Raw genomic sequence first — 22,956 nt, forward strand, 5'->3', positions numbered from 1 at the left:
TCCAAGACCTGCCCTCTTCCAGCATGGAGAGAAGGTCTACTTCTGGTTCATTTGTCTCAGATATTTTATCTTTTTTCTGGACATGTGCTGATATGGTCATCTGCTTTTGCTTCTTGGGCATGTCTAATGTTTATCTGTGGCCCTAATAATTAATGATGTGTTTTGATAATTTTTTATATTTTCTGATTACCTCCAGGAATATGTGATCAGGATGTGGTCTTCCCTTTTCACGCTTCTTATTGCTTAACTCAGAGTAATTTTTTTGAGCCTCAGTTGGGCCTGGGCCTAGGCGGCGGGCCGTTTGGGCCTCAGGCGGGCGGGTTGAGCCTAGGGTGGGCAGTTTGGGCCTCTGGGGGCCTGGGCGTCAGCGACTGGGCTGCAGGAGGGTTGGTCCTCGGGCAGGTTGTTTGGGCCTCAGTTGGGTCGGTTGGGCCTCTGGGGGCGTGGATGTCAGCAACCAGGCTGCAGGAGGGTTGGGCCTCAGGCGGGTGGTTTCTGCCTCGGGCAGGCGGGTTGGGTCTCAGGGGCATTGGGCCTCAGCAACCTGGCTGCGCGGCGGGTTGGGCCTTGGGGGCCCTGGACCTTGGTGGTGACACGTATGTAATTTGGGCCTTAGTTGGGCCTGGACCTTTGTGACCAGTCTGTGGGCAGTTTGGGCCTCAGCACCGGCCTTGGCTTCAGTGGGAGTGTCTGGACTTTGGGAGGGCCTTGGCCTCAGTGGGTGGGCTTGTGCCTTGGGCGTTCCTGAACCTCGGTGGCTTGGCAGAGGGCTGGTCTAGGCTGGGGCTGTAGAGGGCTGGGGTAATGGCTGGAGGGAGGCAGTGTCCATATTTGATGATGTAAAGAATGCCTCTCTCAGTCTCTCTGCACCATGGGTACCCCGAATTTCCTGATATTCGTTCCGATATCCCTATTTGTTCAGCTTTGTTAGTTTATGCTTCCTTTTCTCTGGAAATGCAGCCTCCTAAGTGGGGTTGCTCTAGCTCTGCATTCCAGTGTCTGCAGGGGACAGAGGCACTTGCTGGTGTGTGCACGGGCGCGAGCGCGGTTGTGGAAGCGGGAGTCATGTGCAGGCAGGCAAAAGCTTAAAATGCCTGTAATTCGTCAGCAATTTGATCTTTTAAAATAGCGAATTCAGACTGTTGAAATATAAGATCTTATGTTTGTTCAAAGCTGACTGTCTTCTAGACAGAGGTTGCCTATGTGTGATTCTGCCCCTTTTCCCCAGAGACTTCCCTACCTGAGTGCCTGGTCAGGGAAGCGCCATGTCACTCTCAATCTGATACAATTTAATTAACTTGACTTACGCCTATGGATGCAGTAGCTCAAAAGAGGGAACAAATCTTTACAGCAAAGATCATTGCCACCCCCTACACACTGAGAGTAGACAGGGATGGGCAACTTGGACATTGACTACCAAAAATGGGGGGCGGGTCTAAAAAGGCAAGAAGTGACTGGTGTGCAAACTTTCAAGAGGGAACCTAGATCCAGAGGGCGTGGAGGAAGATAGAATCTCCACTGAGTAGTATCCAATCTGTCTAGGTGGGGCTGATGAAAGGAAATGTGGATAGGTCTCTTGTGATACAATAGTGAATAATTTTTATCACGACTAATTGTGAAGGTTGGAAATGTAAAAGTAGACATTTTGTAGCAAGTAGGGGAGTGATTAACTTTGCAGTCTATGATTGGAGATCCCTAGGACCATCAATGGAGAATTGCTGAGAGCGGGACCCTACCCAGAGAAGCAGCAATGCCTGAGATGGAAGCAGAGATGATGATGTGGAGCGATGGAGCAGCTGGGGACTTTAGATCCAGAGAGGGAGAGCGACTGTGTGTTGAAGACTTGGGGGAGGTAATGTAGGGGGCAGGCTTACAGTGTATACCCTTTGGTTGGTTGATAATGCATGGAGGGGATTGGAACCATGGCAATGAAATGATACTCGATAGAACAAATGTCAAACTAATGTTCTCCCTTGTAAACTATCATATAATTCATAATAAAACATTAAAAAAAAAAAAAGAATATGGAAGGAATACACAGAGTCTCTGTACCAAAGGAAATGATTGGTGTTCAACCGTTTCAAGAGGTAGCATATGATCAAGAGCCAATGATACTGAAGGTACTGGCAAGATACATTGAATGACACTGAAGGTACTGGCAAGGTACATTGAAGGTACTGGCAAGAATAAAGCACCAGGAATTGACGAAATACAAATTGAAATCTTACAAGCAAGTGAGGCAGCACTGGTGGCATTCATTCATCTATGCCAAGAAATTTGGAAGACAACTCTCTGGCCAACTGATTAGAAGAGATCCGTATTCCAGCCGTTTCCAAAGAGAGGTGACCCAGCAGAATCTGGAAATCATTTGACAATATGTTTGATATCCCATGCAAGTAAAGTTTTACTAAAGGTAATACGGACATGGCTGCAAGCATACACTGACAGAGAACTTCCAGAGGTCCAAGCTGGATTCAGAAGAGGACGTGGAGAGAGGGATATCACTGCTGATGTCTGATTGATCTTTGCTGAAAGCAGAGAACACCAGAAAGATGTTTACCTGTGCTTTATTGACTACACAAAGGCTTTTGATTGTGTGGATCATGACAAGCTATGGACAACATTGCGAAGTATGAGTATTCCAGAACACTTAATTGTGCTCATGAGGAATCTGTACCTGGACCAAGAGGCAGTTGTTCAAACAGAACATGGGAACACTGAATGGTTTAAAATTAAGAAAGTTGTGCGACAGGGCTGTATTCTTTCACCATACTTATTCAACCTGTATGCTGAGCAAAAAATCTGAGAAGCTGGGTTATATGACGCATCAGGATTGGAGGAAGACTCATTAACAACCTGCGATATGCAGATGATACAACCTTGATTGTTCAAAGTGAAGAGGACTTAAAATACTTACTGATGAAGATCAAAGAGCACAACCTTCAGTGTGGATTGCATCTCAATGTAAAGAAAACAAAAATCCTCACCACTGAACCAATAAACAACATTCTTATCAAAGGAGGAAAGATTGAAGTTGTCAAGGAATTCTTTCTTCTTGGATCAACCATCAACACTCATGGAAGCAGCAGTCAAGAAATCAAAGGATGCATTGCATTAGGCAAATCTGCTGCACAAGACCTTTTTAAAGTGTTGAAGAACAAAGATGTCAGCTTGAACACTAAGGTGCACCTGACCCAAGCCATCGTATTTTATTCTCTTTTCTTTTTCTCTTTTTTTTTAAGCCTCCACTTGTTTATATACTGTGACCAACTCCTTGAAAACAGCATTATGCAACCCAAGTAGAGGCTCATTACAAACAAGCACTACAAAATAACTTGTGTATTGTTTTGAATTTCTAAATATGTTATTTCAAATATAACCCATAGATGAAGTACAGGTAAAGGGATATATGTTGCTGTGGTTAAGTGTCCTCTATTCAGTTCTGACCCATTTTTGTTGTTGTTAAGTGTTATTGTTAAGTCAGAATCAGTTCTGACTCATAGCAACCATGTATAGGGTTTCTAAGAAGTCTCTGGTAGATTTGAATCATCAACCTTATAGTTCAAACTGACCTAATAATCCAGTGCTTATCCTACACTAGGATTCTATATGGATTTTCAGAGGAATAACAGGTAGATTTGAAATACCAACTTTCTGTTTAACTGTCCAGTGTTTATCCCACAGGACATCAGGACTCATAAAGAATGTATAGGACTAGAAAAATAATTGTTGTTGGTAGGTGTCATCTAGTTGGTTCTGATCCTTAATGACCCTATACACAATGAAACAAAACACTGTCTGGTACTCTGGTATCTTCACAATCACCATTTTGCTTGAGCTCATTATTGGTGCCATTGTGACAATCCACTCATTGGGAGTCTTTGTCTTTTTAACTGACCCTCCACATTACCAAGCATGATGATATCCCTCCTGACAATGTGTCTGAAGACACACATTTCGCTATCCAGCCATGGTATTTTCAATAACCTCACATGCATGTGAAAGCTGGACAATGAATAAGGAAGACCATAGAAGAATTGATGCCTTTGAGTTATGGTGTTAGAGGAGAATATTGAAAGTGCCATGGGCTGCCAAAAGAACAAACAGATCTATGTTGGAAGAAATACAGCCAGAGTGCGCCTTGGAGGCCAGGATGGCCAAACTTTGTCTCTCATACTTCAGACATATTGTCAGGAGGGACCAGTCACTGGAGAAGGATATCATGTTTGGTAAGGTAGAGGGTCAAAGAAAAAGAGGAAGACCCCCAGCAAGATGGATTGGCAAAGTGGTAGTACAGTGGGCTCAAGTGTGGCAATTGTGAGGTTGTCCCAGGGCTGGGCAGTGTTTCGTTCTGTTGTGCATAGGGTCACTATGAGTTGGTACTGACTTAATGGCACCTAACAACAACAACAACAACAGGCAGATATGGGGTATAAGGGTAGGGGAACAAAGGAACTTCAGGTAGAAGAATAACTTAAACAAAGGTGTGATATTGTCAGAAGGCAGGGCATGGTTGGTGGGTGGTAAGTCACCCACTGTGGCTTATGCCTGAGAGGCTGGTAGGGCTCAGTTGAACAATAGTCTAAGAAGCTTGAATTTTAACCTGCACACTAGGAGGGCCATTGGAACCTGTAGGTATGGCTAGCTTTTTTATCTGAAATATGACTTTGGTGGCCTTTGAGGGAATGGACTTGAATAGAACAAATGGAAAGTAGGGGCAGCAGGGTCGAGACCAACCTACAACTGTCCTACGTGGCCCTAGACTCAAGAAAGACTCCTTAAAGCCTAGTCTTCCACATAAGATATTCCTTCTCTCCATCTCTCTGCCCATCTCCTACTCCTTCCACAGGCTCCAGCTCAGATACACCCTATCTGGGAAGCATTCACTGCATTCCAGTTGGCGATTCTCTCCTATCAGCCCCTTCAGAATCCTGTTGTAGAATTCCCAGGTGACAAGAGGCATTCTTATTCATCCCAGCAAGATCAAGAACTCTCCAAGAAAAGGATGAAAGTTTTATTTATTTATGCATCTCTAGCATGGATTTTGACAAATTAAATCTTCTGGAAAACTACCCAAGTGAATGAGAGAAAAGGAAAGAAGGTGAAGGGAAAGAAGAAATGGGATTAAGAGAGAAGACTTAAGAGGGGTTGGGGAGGGAGGAAGATAGACACTGACTGTCAGCATGGGTGGAGAAAATGTGGGATTCTTTTCTCTTCCCATCAGAGCTAAGTATTAAACATGGCATAATGAGGTTCTGACATTGGAATCAAACCTAGGTTCATATTCTACGTCTGTCACTTGTTGGTCTTTTGGACAAGGTACTTCACCTCCTTTGACTTTAATTTCCTTTATTACTAAATGGTGATAATCCTAGTCCTTCCTTCATGAGCGTTTTCAAATTTAAGACTCGGTTTGAGTGTTTTCAAGACAGCCATTCCATCTTGTCTTTGTCCAGCATTCAGCAAGGGCCTTGGCACAGTTGTGTGCTTTAGAAATAATTAATAATTGAGTGAACTAATGAAAGCCAGAGGATAATTATCTTCCCAATCCCCTGCACTGGTTACAGTGTTTTCCTGCACAAAAGATAGACTAAGTACTTGCTTAGTATACCAGTAAAGGAGAAAAACAGCTCCAATAAAAATTTGCAAATAATTTGATATTTTAAAAATGCATCTATGTAGTCATTCATTATGGGATTTTTTTTACATTTACTCTTTTTATTTTGAATTATATATGATAGGGGGCATCTTAAACTAGTCATACTTGAGAGACCGAAATAAATATTAACTTAGTTTCCTGAAAGAAATTCAGAGTGAGAGAATCCCAGATACACATTATAACAACACACTGTATAATTAGTGTTGGCATCACAGTTAAAGTGTTGTCCCTGAAACAATGCTACTGTCCTTGCAAAGTATTGGTGTGGCTATGAACCACAAGGTTGGCAGTTCAAACCCACCAGCAGCTCCTCAGAAACACTATACAGGGTTGCTGAGTCAGAACTGGCTTGACAATACTTAACAACAACAACACACTTAACCCCATGCAAAAGAGGTTAGAAAGACAAGAACTTAGGCAGATAAAAATTAGATAGAATTTATTAAGCATAGACATTCTTACAAAGGGATAAGAATGGGATTCCACCTCAAGAATGCAGATGAGGAGGAGCCCTGAATATAATTTGGCTTTTCCTTTATATATCCTTCTGTCAGGGGTGTGAGCTGTACTCCTGATTCAAATGTCTAAGCACCTAGTTTAGGGCCTCTGTCTAAATATTTTTACTCTGAGTTCCTTGTTTTATCCCCTATTTGTCGTTGTTATTAAGTGCCATCGAGTCAGTTCTGACTTATAGCAACACTATGTTGGGTTTCCAAGGATCTTGTGGCTCAAACCAACCTTGAGGTCGAGTGCTCATCCTATGGTGCCAGCCACACACTAGTACTATTGCTGAGGCTGCTCTAATTTTCTGCTGAGATCTGGAGAATTTGTCCAAATATGGTTTCCTTGAGTATTATTTTTCAGGCTTTAATTTATTATTGTGGAGTCCTGGTATAGTGCTGTCGTTAGCACTGGACTGCAAAGTCAGTTGGAACTGCAAGGTCTATGGTATAAGCTCATCAGCCTCTCCTTGGAAACCCTATGCAGGATTGCTATGGGTTGGAACTGACTGAACAGCACTAACAAAAACAATAAACTTATTGTTGACTAACTTTATTTACCCTTTACAACCCTTTATTTCTCCTCTCACCTACCCCTCATCTCAAAACTTTCTCGTTGCTAAGGTTGGCTTGTTTTTGCTGAGACAGGTTATACAGAGAGTGATTGGAGACTCTCTTCCTTTATTCTAGCTGTCTAACATTGGGATTTCAGACCCCCAACAAGATGGATTAGCCAAGTGGCAGCATCGATGGACTCAAGTGTGGCAACAATAGTGAGGTTGGCCCAGGATCAGGAAGTGTTTCATTCTGCTGTGCATAAAGTCACTATGGGTCGGTACTGACTCGATGGCACCTAACAACAACAAACATTGGGATAGAGAGAGCCGTATGTGGGGTTGGTGTGGGTGCTCAGAGAAGCACATTCTTCCTGCTGCTGTTAAATGCTTTCCAGTCAGTTCTGATGTATAGCAACCCCTGAATAAGTTTTCTGAGGAACAGCTGGTGCGTGTGAACTGCCAACCTTGCTGTTAGCAGTCCAGTGCTTATCCTACAGTGGAGTCGATTCCCATTTCTAGGGACACTATAATAAGACAGAGTAGAACTGCCTCATAGTTTCAAGGTTTCCAAGGAAGCCAACTACCACATCTTTCTTCCTTAAAGCCATGGTTTTGAATTGTCAGTCTTTCCGTTAGTGCCGAGAGCCTGTCCCGGCATATTTATTTCAGGGTTTTTCCGAAGGTGGGTGCAGACGTCGGTGATAAGGATTACATGGAGTCATGGGTCATGATAAATTCAAAATCTTATTATTACATGCTTTATTATTATTATTTCTATGGCTACTCTAATACTCTACTTCTCTCATTCTTTACTGTCCTGCTCATTCTTTACTCCCCTGCTCTCCTGCTCATTTCTTCTGCTTCCTTTCTCCCCTCCCCTGCTCCTGTTTTCCTTCTCTCCTCTTCTGCTCCCCTCCTGCTCATCTCTTCTGTTTCTTTACTAGCTTAACCTCCCTCCATTCTTGTCTCGTTCTATTTTCCTCTACTTACTCTTACCTCTACTTCTTGCCTCTGCTTCTTCTTCCACCCATTCTTCTACTTCTCATCTTCCCTTCTTCTCCTTCTTTCCTTTCATCCCTTCTACTTCTTCCTTCTTTTCATTCTTCTTCACCCCTTTGTTCTTACAACCCCCTTATATACCATTACAAAAAACATTGCTTTCATAGTAATCAATGACATCAAGGTACAATCTATCTTGGGGCACATTCCTTATGGTTTACAATTCTTAAATTTACAACAGGGATGAGAAGTTACAGCAAAGACATTATCTCAAGGCATAGGAGACATCCAGGCGCCTTGAAACCTTTTAGTTAAACATTTGTTCATACATAAATCTATTCTTTTCTCTGAGAAGCAAGTTAACCTTCACATATTTCTTAACCATGGTCTGTTAAGTCTTGTTAATTTTAGTTGTTAGGTGCAATTAACTCTCCATTAACTTCTTCCATACACTATTTGTTTACAGCCTACAAAAACATCACTTATCAGGGAAACTGAGGTTATGAAAAACAACTTCTCTAATTTACTGATCATTAATTTAAGAAAGTCTAAGTCAGACTTTTTATTTAGTATCTGTATATACCCATAGCCTTTATCTATTTGTTTTTAGGAATTCTTGTACCCACAGCACTTATTTATGGTCTATTCACGTTTAGGATTCTTTATTGCCTTAAACTAAGGCTACAAGGAAGAATGTTTACAATCACTAAACCTAAGCTGGTAGTAATTCAATAGACAAATCCTGTCTCCTAGCAGTCTTAAGAACATTGTTAATATAAGTATTAAAACTACCTAAGCTCTGGTAGCGTAGTGGTTACGAATCGGGCTGTGAACCTTAAGGTCAGCGGTTCGAAACTACCAGCCGCTCCACAGGAGAAAGATGAGGCTTTCTACTCCAGTAAAGATTTACACCCTTGGAAACCCTGTACAGGGTCGCTATGGGTCGGAACCAACTCAACGGCACTTAACAACAACAACAAGATTAAAAGTAGAATAAAATGTAGCTAATGTGTGGCTTCTAACTTTTAATGAAAATATACTAAAGTGTAGGAGAGTCAAAAATCTAAAGCAAAAAGGAATACTAATAAAATCATGAATAAATCTGAGAATGATTCAACAAGAGAAAAATTCAACTAGGGGTCTGTGCATAAAAAATAATAAAACAACTCTTTGTGGCTCTGCCATCCAAAGAGAGAAAGAAAGAAAGAAAAAGAAAAAGAAAAGATTTCATTGTTGCTTTGCAAAGACAATGAATTCTTCATGCACAGGTTTCCCCATGTCTCATTTATTTATATTAATTCCTCAATTAATATGTCTCAATTTATTTATTTTATTCCTCAATTAATTATGGCCCTGGCCACATTAGCAACTGAGTGCATAACCACTGCTCTACCCAGCCTCTATCCTAAGGGGTCAGGAGAACAGAAATAGGAGTGGGAATATAGTGTAGGGAAAAGAGAAATAAAATGGAGAGTTGTTGTTGTTGTTAAGTGCCGTTGAGTTGGTTCCGACCCATAGCGAACCTGTATAGAATTTCTAAGGAGTAGATGGTGACCTTGAACCACCGACCTTGTGGTTCAAACGACTTTGCAGTCCAGTACATTAGCCCACAGCACTATACCAGAGTAGGAGAGAGTAATTGGTGAGTAAGTGGAGTAAGCAAAAAGAAACTACACTGAGAAAAATGGAAATCTGGAAGCAGGGAGGAGGAGGGACAGGCAAACAAGGACAGAGCCCCCACCTCTTGAAGCAGAAAGTGGCCACTTTCTGCCAGGAGTGGTGGTGAGGGTCAGGTACAGACATAAGGAGAGGCTGGAGGAGAGTGGATGCTGTCTAGATCCTTAAGTGGATGGCATAAATGAGATGAATACCTGGTGGGAGTCTCTGGGCTGCAGCTTCCACAATGCCTGATTTCACAGACCCCTAAGGTGTTGTGCATAGGGGTGCTACAAGTCGGCACTGACTTGATGGCACCTAACAACAATAACAAGGTGTTGTGGTGTGGCACTCTAGTATAAGCACTTGACCGCAAGATTGGTTTGAACTACACTTTTTTTTTTTATTGTCTAATATAATTTTATTTATAGATTTATCTTTGGAACAATGTAAATAATCTTATATAATTAGAACACAAAATTGAATTGAAAACAATTCTAAAACCAGAAGTTAAATAAATCTAAATATATTGAGTTTTTGGTATAACAATAAAGAAGAATTATTTCAAGAAAGTTTAAATTATACTTAACTTAATTCACTGTTAATTACATGAAATTTGATCGTACATTCCTAATAGCTTATAAAGGCCAAAGAAGGGTCACAAAAATTACAAAATAATCTTAAACTAATTTGGTTACCATATAGATGGTAATGTAACTGTTCTTCTAAGACTGGTCAGTGTGTATTTTGGAATAAAGTAAAAGAGATGTCATATAATACTGAGATAAATGGGAACTATAAAAAAAATGGAGAGGAAGGGAAAAAGACAGGAGAAGGAAGGGAAGGGAAGGGAAGAGAGAAAATAACAGGGAGAGATTTGTAGAAATTTGAACATTGCCCAGATACTTGGTAATATTAAGGGATTGTTATAGACTTAAAGCAAGATACCTTAGTAGCAATGAGCAGGTCTAGTGACCAGATCTTAGTTTCAAATTTCATTCCCTTCTCAAAGGAATGGAGTCCTGGTGATGCACTGTAGGATAAACACTGGACTGCTAACTGAAGAGCCTGCAGTTCACACACAATAACCACTTCTTGGAAACCCTATACAGGGTCGCTATGAATTGGAGCTGACTTGACAGCACTTAACAACAACAACTCCAAGCATCACATTTCTTTGGGAAAATGACTTATATCAGCTCTAGTGTAGGGAAAGGACAGGGAAGTCTTGAGCTAAAAAGAAAGTGCTCAAAGACTGAAAGAGAGTTGTCAGAAAGACTGGCGACAGGAAGGTTGTTGGTATCCAAATTTGGAGGAATATTAGCATAAAAAAATTATGAAACGGATGGATTTCAGCACATTGAATACAATAACTCTGAATCCAGGATGATACTAAGGAAGAGGAGTGAAAATAGAGAAAGGGGAAATAGTCAGGCAATCTCTCTCTCTCTCTCTCTCTTTTTTTTTTTTTTTTTTTTGCAGAAAAACTGCTAACTATAAAATTCAAAGGAATTGCTGAATTAGGAAATCCCCTGTTTGCAATTATCCATATAATAATTGTGCTAGGCAAACTAGTAATAAGGGAGCCTCGTGGCTATGTAGGATAAACACTGAACTGTGAACCACAAGGTGGGCGGTTCAAGTCCACCAGCTGCTCTATGGGAGAAAGATGAGGCTCTCTGCTCCCAGAAGATTTACAGCCTAGAAACGCCATAGAGGTTTTCTGAGTTAGAATTGACATGATGCCACTTAACAACAACCATAAGCAATTATTTGGTCAAAGGTTGTTGGGTAAAATATATTTATCTCACAGACCAACTACTAATCACAAAGGGACAATGTTCCTTCAGAAATTGATCACATTTACTATTACCAATAAACATATGGGTATGAGTAACCATAATGTTGCAATTTGATCCGGTGTGGTAAGAAGTATACAATATCAACTTACCTGGTGTTTTTGCCAAAAAATGTTTCATGTGGATCTAATAATGAGGAAATAAAGATACAAACTTATAAATTTTCCAAGACAACTGGCCTGGACTTCAGGGGAAAAAGTGCAATGTCATTAAAAACAAAAGATAAAGAAGATTGTTCTAAATTGAGATGGGATACTGTGTGGTGGTGTATAATCGGGAAAGGTGGGCATCAGTGTTGCATCCTTTTACCATACTTATTTAATCTATATGTTAAGCAAATAATCCAAGAAGCTGTACTATATGGCATCAGGGTTAGAAGACTCATTTACAAATTGTGATATGCAGATGACACAACCATGCTTGGTAAAAGTGAAGAGGATCTAGAACACTCACTGATGAAGATCAATAACTACAGCTTTCAATATTGGTTATACATATACATGAAGAAAACATAATCCTCACAAATGGATCAATAAGCAACATCATGATAAGTGGAGAAAATATTGAAGTTATTAAGTATTTCATTTTACTTGGGTTCATAGTCAACACCCATGGAAGTCAAGAAATCAAACGACTTACTGATCCTGGGTCAATATACAGCAAAAAGTCTCTGTAGGAAAGTGTTAAAAGCAAAGATGTCACTTTGAACATTAAATGTGCCTGACTCAATAGCCTCATATTTATGATTGGCTGTGGTGGTGGTAGTTATGTACTGTGGAGTCTGTTCTGACTCACAGCGACCTGCATAGGGTTTCTAAGGCTGTAAATCTTTACAGAAGCAGAAAGCCTCATCTGTCTCTTTGGGAATGGCTGGTAGTTTCAAACTGCTGACCTTGAGGTTATCAGCCTGACTCATAACCACTATGCTACCAGAGCGCACTCTAAAGAAAAAATTGATTGAATTACATATTTGCACAGAATATGGACTAGACCTTGGACTGTCAGAAGTACCAGCAAATCTGGTTTTGAAGTAGAGCCAGAATGCTCCTTAGAAGTGAGAATGCCAGACTTCATCTCTCATACTTTGTTATCAGGAGGGAGCAGTTCCTGAAGAAGGACATCATGCTTGGTAAAGGTGAGAGTCAGTGAAGACCCTCAGCAAGATGGACTGACACAATGGCTGCAACCACGGGCTCAAATTTAGTTACAATTGTGAGGATGGTGCGGAACTGAGCAGTGCTTCCTTCTGTTGAACATAAGGTTGCTATGACCCAGAACTGACTGGACAACACCTAGCACCTAACAACAAAATAGCATGAAAAGCATACACAAAGTGTGGAACTTTATTTAGAGTTTGGATTTGTGAAAAAGAGCTATAGAAGATGTTTTGGGGCTTACTAAAATGTTTTCTATATGTGTGGTGCTGTAGTATATGCACTGGACTGCTAACCACAAGGTCCTTGGTTCAAATCCACTAGCATCTTCTTGGAAACACTATACAGGGTTACTGTGAGTTGGAACCAACTCAACAGCATGTAACAACAACAACAAACATACATTTAAATAGGAACAGTATATTAGAAATATTGAATAATTATACATTTTAAATACTGTGTTCGTGGTATTAGAGTCATGTAGGGAAATGAAGATTATCTTTATTGAAGTACAATGTTGATGGTTCAAACTTACCAACCACTCCTCGGAAACCCTATACAGGGTCACTATGTGTTGGAACTGACTTGATGATGCTTAAAAACAACAAGGTTTGAAGAAAATCTGCTAGAGGTTTAGGACTTAATATAATCAAAGCGATTGGGTTTAGAGGTGGTTGGACCCAGTTCATGTGGAAGAAAAGAGGTAGCAGAATTCACTTTGGGCCACAGAGGCTAAAGTAGCTAGTGTTTGGAAACCAGATGATCTGGGTTGCTAGGTATGTGAAACCAGACATTGAAGGGTATGGGGACAAAGGGTAGATGAGAACCCCTTCTTCAGGATAAGCTAGAGGTCTAAGATGAGTGTTCATCTCTCCTTCATTCTTCCCTAACTCAGTTGCCTTTCCCTCCTGCTCAACTCTTACCCAACCTCCCAGAGTGATACTAGGAGAAATGACAATGGTTATAGAATATCTCTGTATCTTCACTCTTACTAAGTAGTGTAATCTCCCTGTCCTGAGTTCAACTACTGCTCTTAGGCTTTCCACCACCCTTCACTTGTGTAATTCCCAGTCCAACCTGACTCAGTCCTCGCCTGCCTGGTGAAGGAAGTGAAAAACTGCCTGACTCTATCCCCTGCTTCCGTCCCCTATCCCCTTATAGCATCAGTCATTGCTCAGAGGAAGGTCCATTTCAAGTGCTGAGGTAAGTTCTAGAAATCCTCCTCCTTGAGATTTACTCTCTCATATCTCCACCCCTCATATCTCCACTTCCACCTCACACTCTACCATGGCCATTAACACAGCTCAGGACTCTGGCTGCACTGACCCCACAGGACTGGCAAAAGGCACTGTGTCCCTTACTTAGCCCAGCTGCTCCCTTCCTGGAGATGTGTTGAAGGATGTCATCCAAGAAGACGATGTTTTCCAGAGATCCTTGAATGAGCAAATGGACAGACTGGACTATGGAGGGATGTAGAGGAGCTATGGTTCACACATATGTGTAAAAGTACAGCCTGGACCCAAAATGCTCAAATAGAAATGACTTCTATTTACTGCTGGTCATGTCCACCTCTCACTTCCATTCCCCATTCTCTGTCCCCCTAGGTTCCCACAAAGATGAAGTTGATAGTACTCATACATTTACTGCATGTTTACTATGTACCAGAAATATATCTTAGTGTTTTACATGTATTAGTTTATTGATTTCTCATTTAAATAAGCAATCAAAACCCCAAAAACCTAGGTACCCAAAGAGCAGTGAAATGCTCAGAAAGCTAAGGATGCCTAGGCTGTATTTGGTGATATCACAGGCTTTTTTTTTTTTTTTTAACTTGGCAGATATTTCAAGTCAATCTGAAAGAAATTGATAAGCAAAAGAGATTGTATATTCTCATCAGCATCCTAGAGCTGAAGGGCATGGGATGGAACAGGAACTCTGTTCCATAGTACTAACCCTTCCCTTTCCTCTCTCCCCATACCCTCTTAGACAATCAGGAAAGGCAGGTTTAAAAAGTCTGGTTCAGTTCCCATACCTGGTTGAGCTCTGCACACAGTAGTGGTGTTGCCTGATTGTGATTGCTTGAAGGGTATAGAGGCCTGAAGTGGGGCATTCCTGCTATCAGGTTTTCTGTCTCTCCAGAAACTTCCCAGGAAAGCAGGCCTGTCATTGCTTGTCTCTTTTTGCTGGTACATGGCCTGGTCTTGTAGGATGGTTTTCAAGGGATTGCTCCCTGGTACATGTAGATCATGATGCTCAAAGGGCTGGAGAGTCATCAGTGGGGCTATGTGTAGAGTGCTCATGGGGCTAAGGGACATGGAAGCAACTCACAGAGACTGAGTGCCTTTGTTGTACCATCTTGGAAACCTGGGGTGAGGAGAATGTGATTTGACCCAGGATCACACAGAGCTTGGAGCATAGACTGGGCAGAGAATTCTGGAATCTGGGAGAGGCTAGCCTAGTGAGCTGGCTGATATGCCTTTTGAAAATTGTTGCTTGACATAACCCTCCCTTCTGTCTTGTTACTCCCTCAGAATGAAGGATGCACCCAAAACTAGGTCTCCTCATGGTGATTTTGAGTGTTGTTTTTTATAAATGGCAACAAAACCAGTGAGAGTGACTGAGCTTGCACCCAAATAGGTGGAGATGGTCTGAATTCAGTGTACTCATTTTCTATCCTTGTCTCCTCAGCTGTCATCTGGAAGATGCTGTACAAGTTAGGGCTGTACCTTGGGATAATTGGGCTCTCTCATTGCTTGCTGTACATATTGTCCTTTGGTAAGAGAGGATGGTCCCAGGATTGTATTAGCCTGGTGATCTGGTGGAGTGAGTAGGATGTTCTGGATTGAGTAGAGAGCCTTGGGTTCTGACCTGAGTGGATGGGGAAACAATTCTGAACTCTGTTCCCACTCTCTTCCATGTCCTCTCTCTCTTCTAAGCTGAGATCTAAGACAGACCTTCAGGGCGTCGACAATCATCTGGCTTCGGCTACTTGCTTCTAGAGACCACAAATACACTACCTTTCTGCCTTCTTTTGAAACTGCGCATGTGCTAGAGAGATCTCTTTTATGATGGGAAATGGCTTTGCCTTCATCTCGGCAGTTACGATTTCTGGTCATGGATTGTTTTCCCCATTGTTAGAGTGCAGCACCTGCTTTTGGGGGAAGTGAGGAAGCTCATCACAGATGAGTTTGTGAAGCAGAAGTTCATGGTATCTTGGGCCTTTAGATGGTCTTGAAATGTTCTCAGTGTATTTGGTTCAGAAAGTGCTCAACCAGTTCCTTTCTTATACTAGCTTTAGAGGGATGGGCATCCTGTTCCTAGAATTGAGGCCTGACCACAGTTCTCTTTTCAAGGCTTAACCAGACGAAACACAAGATCTTTGCTGAAGGTATGCTCAGAGGCAGGAGCTCTGTTTAAAATATACCCAACAGAAATTTGGGTATACTCTACATAGGTGGCAGGATATTTTGGCCTTCCTGTGACATCATACCCTGTACATGTTTCTCTTGCAATACCAATTGACTACTTTGCACAACAACAATAGGAAATGGCTCAATATTGGATGCCAAGCCCATGAACTGTGTTTGGTAGTGAATCTGGGACTGGAGGATCTTGAAAATCCTTTTCCAGGATTTGAGTTTATTACTTGTTTAGGTGAGTTGTCACCTGGCACCCAGTGACTAGACAACAGGTTTGCTTGGCTAGAACCAAGTTTCATATCCTCTCTCCAAGGTATCTGCAGTACAAGAGAGTCCCTAACAGGAGACGACCAGAGTATGAATTCTTCTGGGGCTTGCTCTCCTACTGTGAGACTAGCAAGAAGAAAATCCTCAGGTTTGTATGCAAGATAATGGAAGAGATTTCCTGACTTGGCATATCAAAGAAATGGGATATCTCTGGCTGGGGAAGACTACATGTAGGAGTAGGCCAGTAGAGCGCAGCCTCATTTATGGAGTCTCATTTATGTTCCAGGGTACGGCTATATGTATAGTTTAATTGTCCTGGTGTGGCACTGTAGAATAAGCACTGGACTGCTAACCTCAAGGTCAGTGGTTCAAACCCACTAGCTGCTCCTTGGAAACCCTATACAGGGTTACATTGAGTCAGAATTGACTCAATGGAACTAAATACACACATAGTCTCTTATTTCCCATACTACAGATGAAGATACTTAGGCCCATTAAGGTTAAGTAACTTGTTCACAGTAACTTAGCACCTAAGTGAAGAGCTGAAATAAGATCTCAGGACTGACATACCATAGAGCCCCATGTTGTTTGGTGCTGCAGAGTTGGTTCCGACTCACAGTGACCCTAAGTAGGATTTCTGAATGGTGGATTTGAACTGCTTATTCTATAGTGCTCAAGCAGACCTCCAAAGTTGGTGCTTAATCTATAAATGTTAAGTGCTGTTGAGTTGGTTTCAACTCATAGTGACCCTGTAAAGGGTTTCTGAGGAATGACTGGTGGGTTTGAACCACTGACCTTGTGGCTCAAGCTGACCTTGCAAATTATCCTGCAGTGCCACATCAGGACTCCAATCTATAATTATAAGGGCTATGTGCTTTATAATGATTATTATTCCCATCTCAAGTGCAGAAGAAAGACCCGAAGGACTGGATTACTCAGTATTGTGAGACTGTGGAGATGGAAGTTCAGGCTGCAGCTGTAGCTGAGGCTGAGGCCAAAGACCAAATGGAAATTGGCTGGGCCCTGGAATTGGGGTGATATGCATATTGACCATGTAACACGATAAGAATTAGGTGATGACACTCAAGTCTGGAGCAGAGTCTCATTTGAAATTGAGGCCAGAGTCCAAGAAAATGTAGATGCAAGCACCAATGCTGATTTCAGCAGAGGAGCTAGCACGAAGGCTAGCTTCAGCAATAGTGCTAGTACTAGTTTGGGTGGTGCACCCAGGCCCATTGTTGGCTTTGATGGTAGAGCTGCCCACTTCAACCCACTTCAGCAGCACAACTGGCATTACCTTTGGTGGCACGCCTAACACTAGCATCAGTGTCAGCAGTGCAGCTAGCAATAGCTTTGGTGGTGCACTAGCACCATCTCTAGTTTCAACAGTGAAACCATCATCAGCTTGGGTGGTATACCCAATACCAGTAACAGTTTAAGTGGTGGCGCCAGCTCTGGCTTTGGAGGCACACTTGGCACAACTATTGACTTCAGTGGTATGCTTACTACCAGCATCGGATTCAGCAGTGCACCCAAAACTGTGGTCTTCAGTGGTACACTTAGCCCCAGCACTGGCTTTGGCAGAACACTCAGCTTTGGTGGCTCTCTCAGCTCTGGTGGCAGTTTTGGTAGAACACTCAGTAACAATTTCTGCTTCAATGGCTCTCCCAGCACTGGTTTTGATGGGATACTCAATGTTAGTGTCTCCTTCAGTGGTTCTTCCAGCATCTGCCCCAACTTTGGTGGAACACAAAGCACTGGTGTCTGCTTCAGTGGCTCTCCCAGCACAAGTGCCAGCTTTGGCAGTGCACTCAACACCAACACTGGTTTTTGCACTTAGCACCACCACTACTGACTTTGGTGGTACTTCTAGCAATACCATTGGCATTGGTGGTGCTTCCAGAACTGACATCAGTTTTAGTGGTGTTCCCAGTACCAGCTTTTGCTTTGGCATGACACATAGCACCAATATATGCTTTGATAGTCCTTCTAGCACCAAAGCCTGTTTCAGTGATGCTACCAGTGCCAGTCTTTGTGATGGACCCAGCACCATTGCCAGTTTCACCTTTGGCAACAAATTAAGTACCAGCACTGGATTTGATGGTGGACTGAGTTTGGTGGTGCACTGGTCACCAATGATGACTTTAGTTGTGGTTGTTGTTGTTGTTGTTGTTAAGTGCCATCGAGTCGGTTCCGACCCATAGCGACCCTGTACAGGGTTTCCGAGGGTGTAAATCTTTACGGGAGTAGAAATCCTCATCTTTCTCCCGCGGAGCGGCTGGTAGTTTCGAACTGCTGACCTTAAGGTTCGCAGCCCGATTCGTAACCACTACGCTACCAGACTAGGTACTAATTCTGGTTTTGGCAGCATACTTGACACCAGTAGTGGTGGTTTCAACACCAGTAATAGGTTTGGCAGTGGTCCCAATGCAAATTTTGATGGAGGACTGAATACCATCATTGACTTTGGCAGTGGTATTAACACCATTATTGGCTTTACTGGTGATCCCAGCACCAGCACTGGATTCACTGATAAACCCAATTCTATTGTTGGCTTTGGCAGTGACAAGCACTGGTGCTAGCTTTGGCAGTAGACTAAGCACCAGTACTGGCTTCAATGGTGGACCAAGTGACAACACTGGTTTTTGGTGGTGGAGCCACCAGTCTTGATGCCTGTGGTTTCTCCAATGGCTAGTGAGGTTTCAAGTAACTACAGCTGGGCCCAGGAGGATGGGAGAAGAACTTGGATTAAAAGAAACCCTTAGATGGGAGGGAGATAGAGGCACTGAAGGAACAGTACATTTGGCACTTAAATGTTTTCCTGGTATTTTGTGTTCAGGTTTATGTCCCATGTTTATAGGTACTGTTAATGGAGTTATGGTACATTCTTGGAATCTTTTCCTGAATATCAGTCTAAGCAGCTATTACCAATCAGCTGAAAATGGCATGCAATGTAAAGTCTGCTTGCTGTTCCTGCTTTATTATTTTATTTTTGGTATCAGAGTTACAAAATGAATTGAACAGTTTTTTTCTATCTTAATGTGGTTAAGGTGTTGGGAGTAACATTTTAGATTCATAGAAGAGCTCAAAATAAGCATAACTCTTTGGGAAGTTGGGGCTCCAGCTTCAGACTAAAAAGCAGGTAATGATTTGCATGGGGAAAAAAAAGCTGGTATGAGTTCCTGGGGAAAGCCTAGTAGGCAAGGGGATAATGACTTGAACAAAATATGGAGGAACAAAGTCTGAAGCAAAAGGTAGCAAGACAGTGGTGTGTGTGTGTGGGGGGGGGGGCAAATAGTAAGCGTACATTCAATTTGAGGAGTTTGGGTAAGAATGGAAGGATTGAGGGAAGTAATAAGAGGTAGACATGGGAACAAGAAAGAATTTTCTTAGAATATGAGTCATTTAAGAATCTTGCATAGTCTGTGGAGCAAAAACCAATGCAGAGCAAAAAGCAATAGCTATGGAAGTCAGAGACTGAGAGAAGCAGCCCATTCTTGAGAAGGTGGGAAGACACAGAATACCAGAAAATAGAGGTTGGCTGACTTTGAACAGGCTATTTAAGGCTATCTGTGGAAGTAAATAAGTATAGATTTGCTTCAAGTAATGATCAACTACCCTGTAGTAGATGCCAACAAAAAAGGGGATGTGAGTTATACATAATTTGGATCTTTCTGGGTGGTTGTGATGGAAGGGAATGGAACAAAAGCAGTGAGTATTCTCAGTACCTGTCCCATAATAGATACATGGAGAGTAGCTACGTGAAAATTTTTCATTTACAAAGATTAGCATGAGGCTGGTCCCTATGAGGTGGAGGTTAAAGACATCTCAGATGTCCAACTTTTCCAATATGTTATACCACTCTTCTGCTTCTTCACGTTCCAGAGTTCTGCAACATGCTGGAATGTCTCACGGAACTCACAACTGTTGAAGGAAATGGCTCCCACAATTGTAGAGTTTGGCAAGTCCCAAATCTATGTTTCTGAGGAGCAGCTGGTGAGTTTACGGCCCAAACTGACTTTACAGTTTAGCGCATTAACCAGCAGCGCAACACCAGAAGTCCAATTCAGAGACTAGTCTAGAAAATTATCCTTACCCAGGAGCTGAGGAACCCAAATTGGTAGATCAGACTGTGGATGAATGATGCTATGGGAGCTAGTAAATCAGGTCAGGTGATGGACCAAAAGTCCCATGAACTGGAGGTAAGAAATAATGAGCCAGATGCAAGATCCAGAGCAAAAGAACAAACTTTGCCAAAGTAGTCCTATAAATTGGACTCAGACCATGACCCCAAGGAAAACTAGGGGGGGCAACTTGAGTCACATATTCCAGGAATCCTTCATCCTTCATCCTTAATCCTTAGCTGTACCTTAATCCTTCCTCAATAACATTTTCTTTCAAAATGGGTCCATGATCAGGAGCATTGAAATAGGAATAATATAGCTAGAAAGGCCATAGTAAATAATCATCTGTTCTGCAGGCCTCACCCTCTTCTAGCCATTTGCCATTTCATATTTGAGGAATTAAGTTTTCCCTCCCATTTTACCAGTCCAAACCAGTCAGAAACAGTCCTTCAGTATGGTAAAGAGTGAGGTTACTCAGGCATCAGCCATTCAGGTCTGCTGTTTGAGTTCATTAAGTCCACTGAGTCCTCTTCACCCTGAAAAAATGTTACTGAGAGAAGATTATTCCTTTGCTCTGAGTCTCTCTTGAGCTATCAGTATAATGTTAGATTTTTCTCTGTTGCATAACCCATGTTTTCATTCCTTTACGTTCAGCTACTATTTTTCCTTTCGTCCATTTATCATTTATTTTTTACCCAAACTCTTCTACCTTGGGAAGAGACATCAGGTTCAGCTGCTGTGCTAATCCAGATTGCTCGCAGAAAAACCAACCTAGCAAATGCTTCCCTCACAATTCATCCCCATTCCTGTTGGGTAGGGTTACAGAAGTACTAGTGGGCTATCTCATCTATTAGGCAATATAGTTCTATTCACTGTTAATCCCAATTTTGCCAGCTGGTGGAAAGGTAAAATCCATCCCATCAGGCTTTTTGAAATTCTGGCATACAGGTTCAGTGGCTTGCTGATAAGATTGATGATAGAATCCAAGCTGGTTAGGAATGGAATAACAATGAGGATGAAGAGGACTAATGCAGTACAAGTGCAAATATTGCTCATTAAAGAAATCCTAAGACTTCTTTGTGGTAAGCATGCTACTAGGTGTCCTGTGGATGACATAGAGAGCTGGTAAAGCAGTGGTGAGGCCGTGAGATGCTTGCATTTAAGAAGTCAGGGTGAGAGGAAGTCTAGGTGGTGCCAAGATCAATGGAGTGGCCAGCTGAAGGGGAGGAGTTGTGGGGGTCAGGGGCTTGGGAAGCCAGGGTACTGGTTGGGTCATTCATATGGACACTCAGAGGGCAGCAAGAGTTTGAGTAGAAAGGATCATTGTCGTCCAAGTGCTAGATTCTTCAAGTATGAAGGTGTCATGTGCCTAGCTGCACTGCTCATCAAGGAATAAGACCTACAGACACTCACAGGACCCTATCTCCTCCCCTACCTTTAGAGGTGTTGCCCCAGAACCCTTCTCTCTCCAGGAACCCTTCACCCATTCCCCACCTCCACAGCACAAGAACCACTTCAGTGTCAGGATCTTAAGGACAGTGGGGAAAGCCTCACACTCATCTCTTTCCCCCTCCTGTAAACAGTAAGATAAGCTTTTATTGATCAGAGAATAGGAATTTACAAAGAAAACCTAAGCTTCATCCAGAGTTAGACAGCTCTTTGGTTGTGGCCAGGAATCAAAACCTGTTTTGGAGCGACTGAGACTTTATTTACTGGAAGCTGGGTTCTTAGACACCAAGACCATATTCTTCTCAGGGTGGGAGAGGAGTATGAATAGAAGCTTCTCCAAGTTGGATGAGAGTAAGAAGATGTAGTTTGGCCTCCTGGGAAACAGTCAGTAGTGGGCAGGGACAGTATCCAGGGCTTCCTCTGGCTCCCGGGTAATGTCCACATTCTGAGAAGAGAGTCCAGGATTAATAGGAAGGAGACAAAAGTGCATGGCCCCCAGCTCCTCCCTTGCTCCTTGTCTTCACTGCTAGGTCCCTCTCCTTCATCATCCAGGGCTGGATCCTGACCCTTCCTTCAGGCCATCCTCAGGGGGTGGGAGTAAATCTTATCCTGAGGCAGGACCGTTCTAGGCCTCTTTGGTGCCTCAGGTGTGAGAGTCTGTTTCTGCATTTCTGCTGGGTTTTCTTCCTGTTTGTGCAAAACACCCAGGCTCTGTGGAGTTTGGGAGAACTGTTCTGTGAAGGAGGGTCTTTTACTGTGTGCTTTGTCCACAGTCAACCTAGGCCATGGAGTCTGCCACCTACCTCAGGCTTCTCACGGTGTGTATTCACTGCCTCCACATTCAGGTAGATGGATTCCACTTTGCAGCCTCAGAAAAGAATAACCCCTTCTGTAAGTCTCCAAGGTAAGCCAGGTTTTCCTTGAGGTGCCATCCTTGCCCCTTATACCCCAGCTTCATACTGTGCAAATTGCGACTGTCTTGTAGGGGAAGAATTTAGACTAGTTGTGGGATGTGTGGGAAAGATCTAGGAAGAAAATGGAGCTGTCCTCCCAGCTCTGCCTCTAACCATCTCTGAGTTTCCTGGCCCTTAGCTGTTCATTTGTAAATAGGGATGAAGATGAGAAAAGATGATCCCTGGGACCTCTCCCAACTCTTATGGTCTATAAAACAGCAATCTAATCTATATAATATTGATGGAGCTCTGGATCCTCTAAGCCATGTTAGGTGCCAGAGTGGTAGGAAATATCTATTAACAGGACAGTGTGGTTACAGCATTACCAGCGTTATCCAAGGGCTCTAGCCTGAAAAAGGA

The 22,956-nt window shown here is 42.5% G+C and overlaps 1 protein-coding gene and 1 pseudogene across 3 annotated transcripts in view; both read right to left on the minus strand.

The window, feature by feature from the left end:
* The window catches only part of LOC102825460, a 56,762-nt pseudogene extending 39,398 nt beyond the window's left edge, over nucleotides 1-17,364 (minus strand).
* Nucleotides 17,365-22,006: 4,642 nt separating this feature from the next.
* PFKFB1 (6-phosphofructo-2-kinase/fructose-2,6-biphosphatase 1) overlaps nucleotides 22,007-22,956 on the minus strand; it is a 122,053-nt gene continuing 121,103 nt past the window's right edge. For 2 of the 3 annotated variants that reach the window (XM_006875259.1, XM_006875261.1), the window contains 2 exons: nucleotides 22,447-22,511; nucleotides 22,007-22,088 (listed from right to left, as the gene is read on the minus strand). In XM_006875259.1, the coding sequence (XP_006875321.1) occupies nucleotides 22,029-22,088; nucleotides 22,447-22,511 (125 nt within the window). In that variant the 3' untranslated portion in view covers nucleotides 22,007-22,028. The remainder of the gene's footprint in view (nucleotides 22,089-22,446; nucleotides 22,512-22,956) is intronic. The other variant, XM_006875260.1, reaches the window with a different exon arrangement.

The sequence above is a fragment of the Chrysochloris asiatica genome, unplaced genomic scaffold, assembly GCF_000296735.1.
Source record: "Chrysochloris asiatica unplaced genomic scaffold, ChrAsi1.0 scaffold00315, whole genome shotgun sequence".
In the NCBI taxonomy this organism is placed as follows: domain Eukaryota; kingdom Metazoa; phylum Chordata; class Mammalia; order Afrosoricida; family Chrysochloridae; genus Chrysochloris; species Chrysochloris asiatica.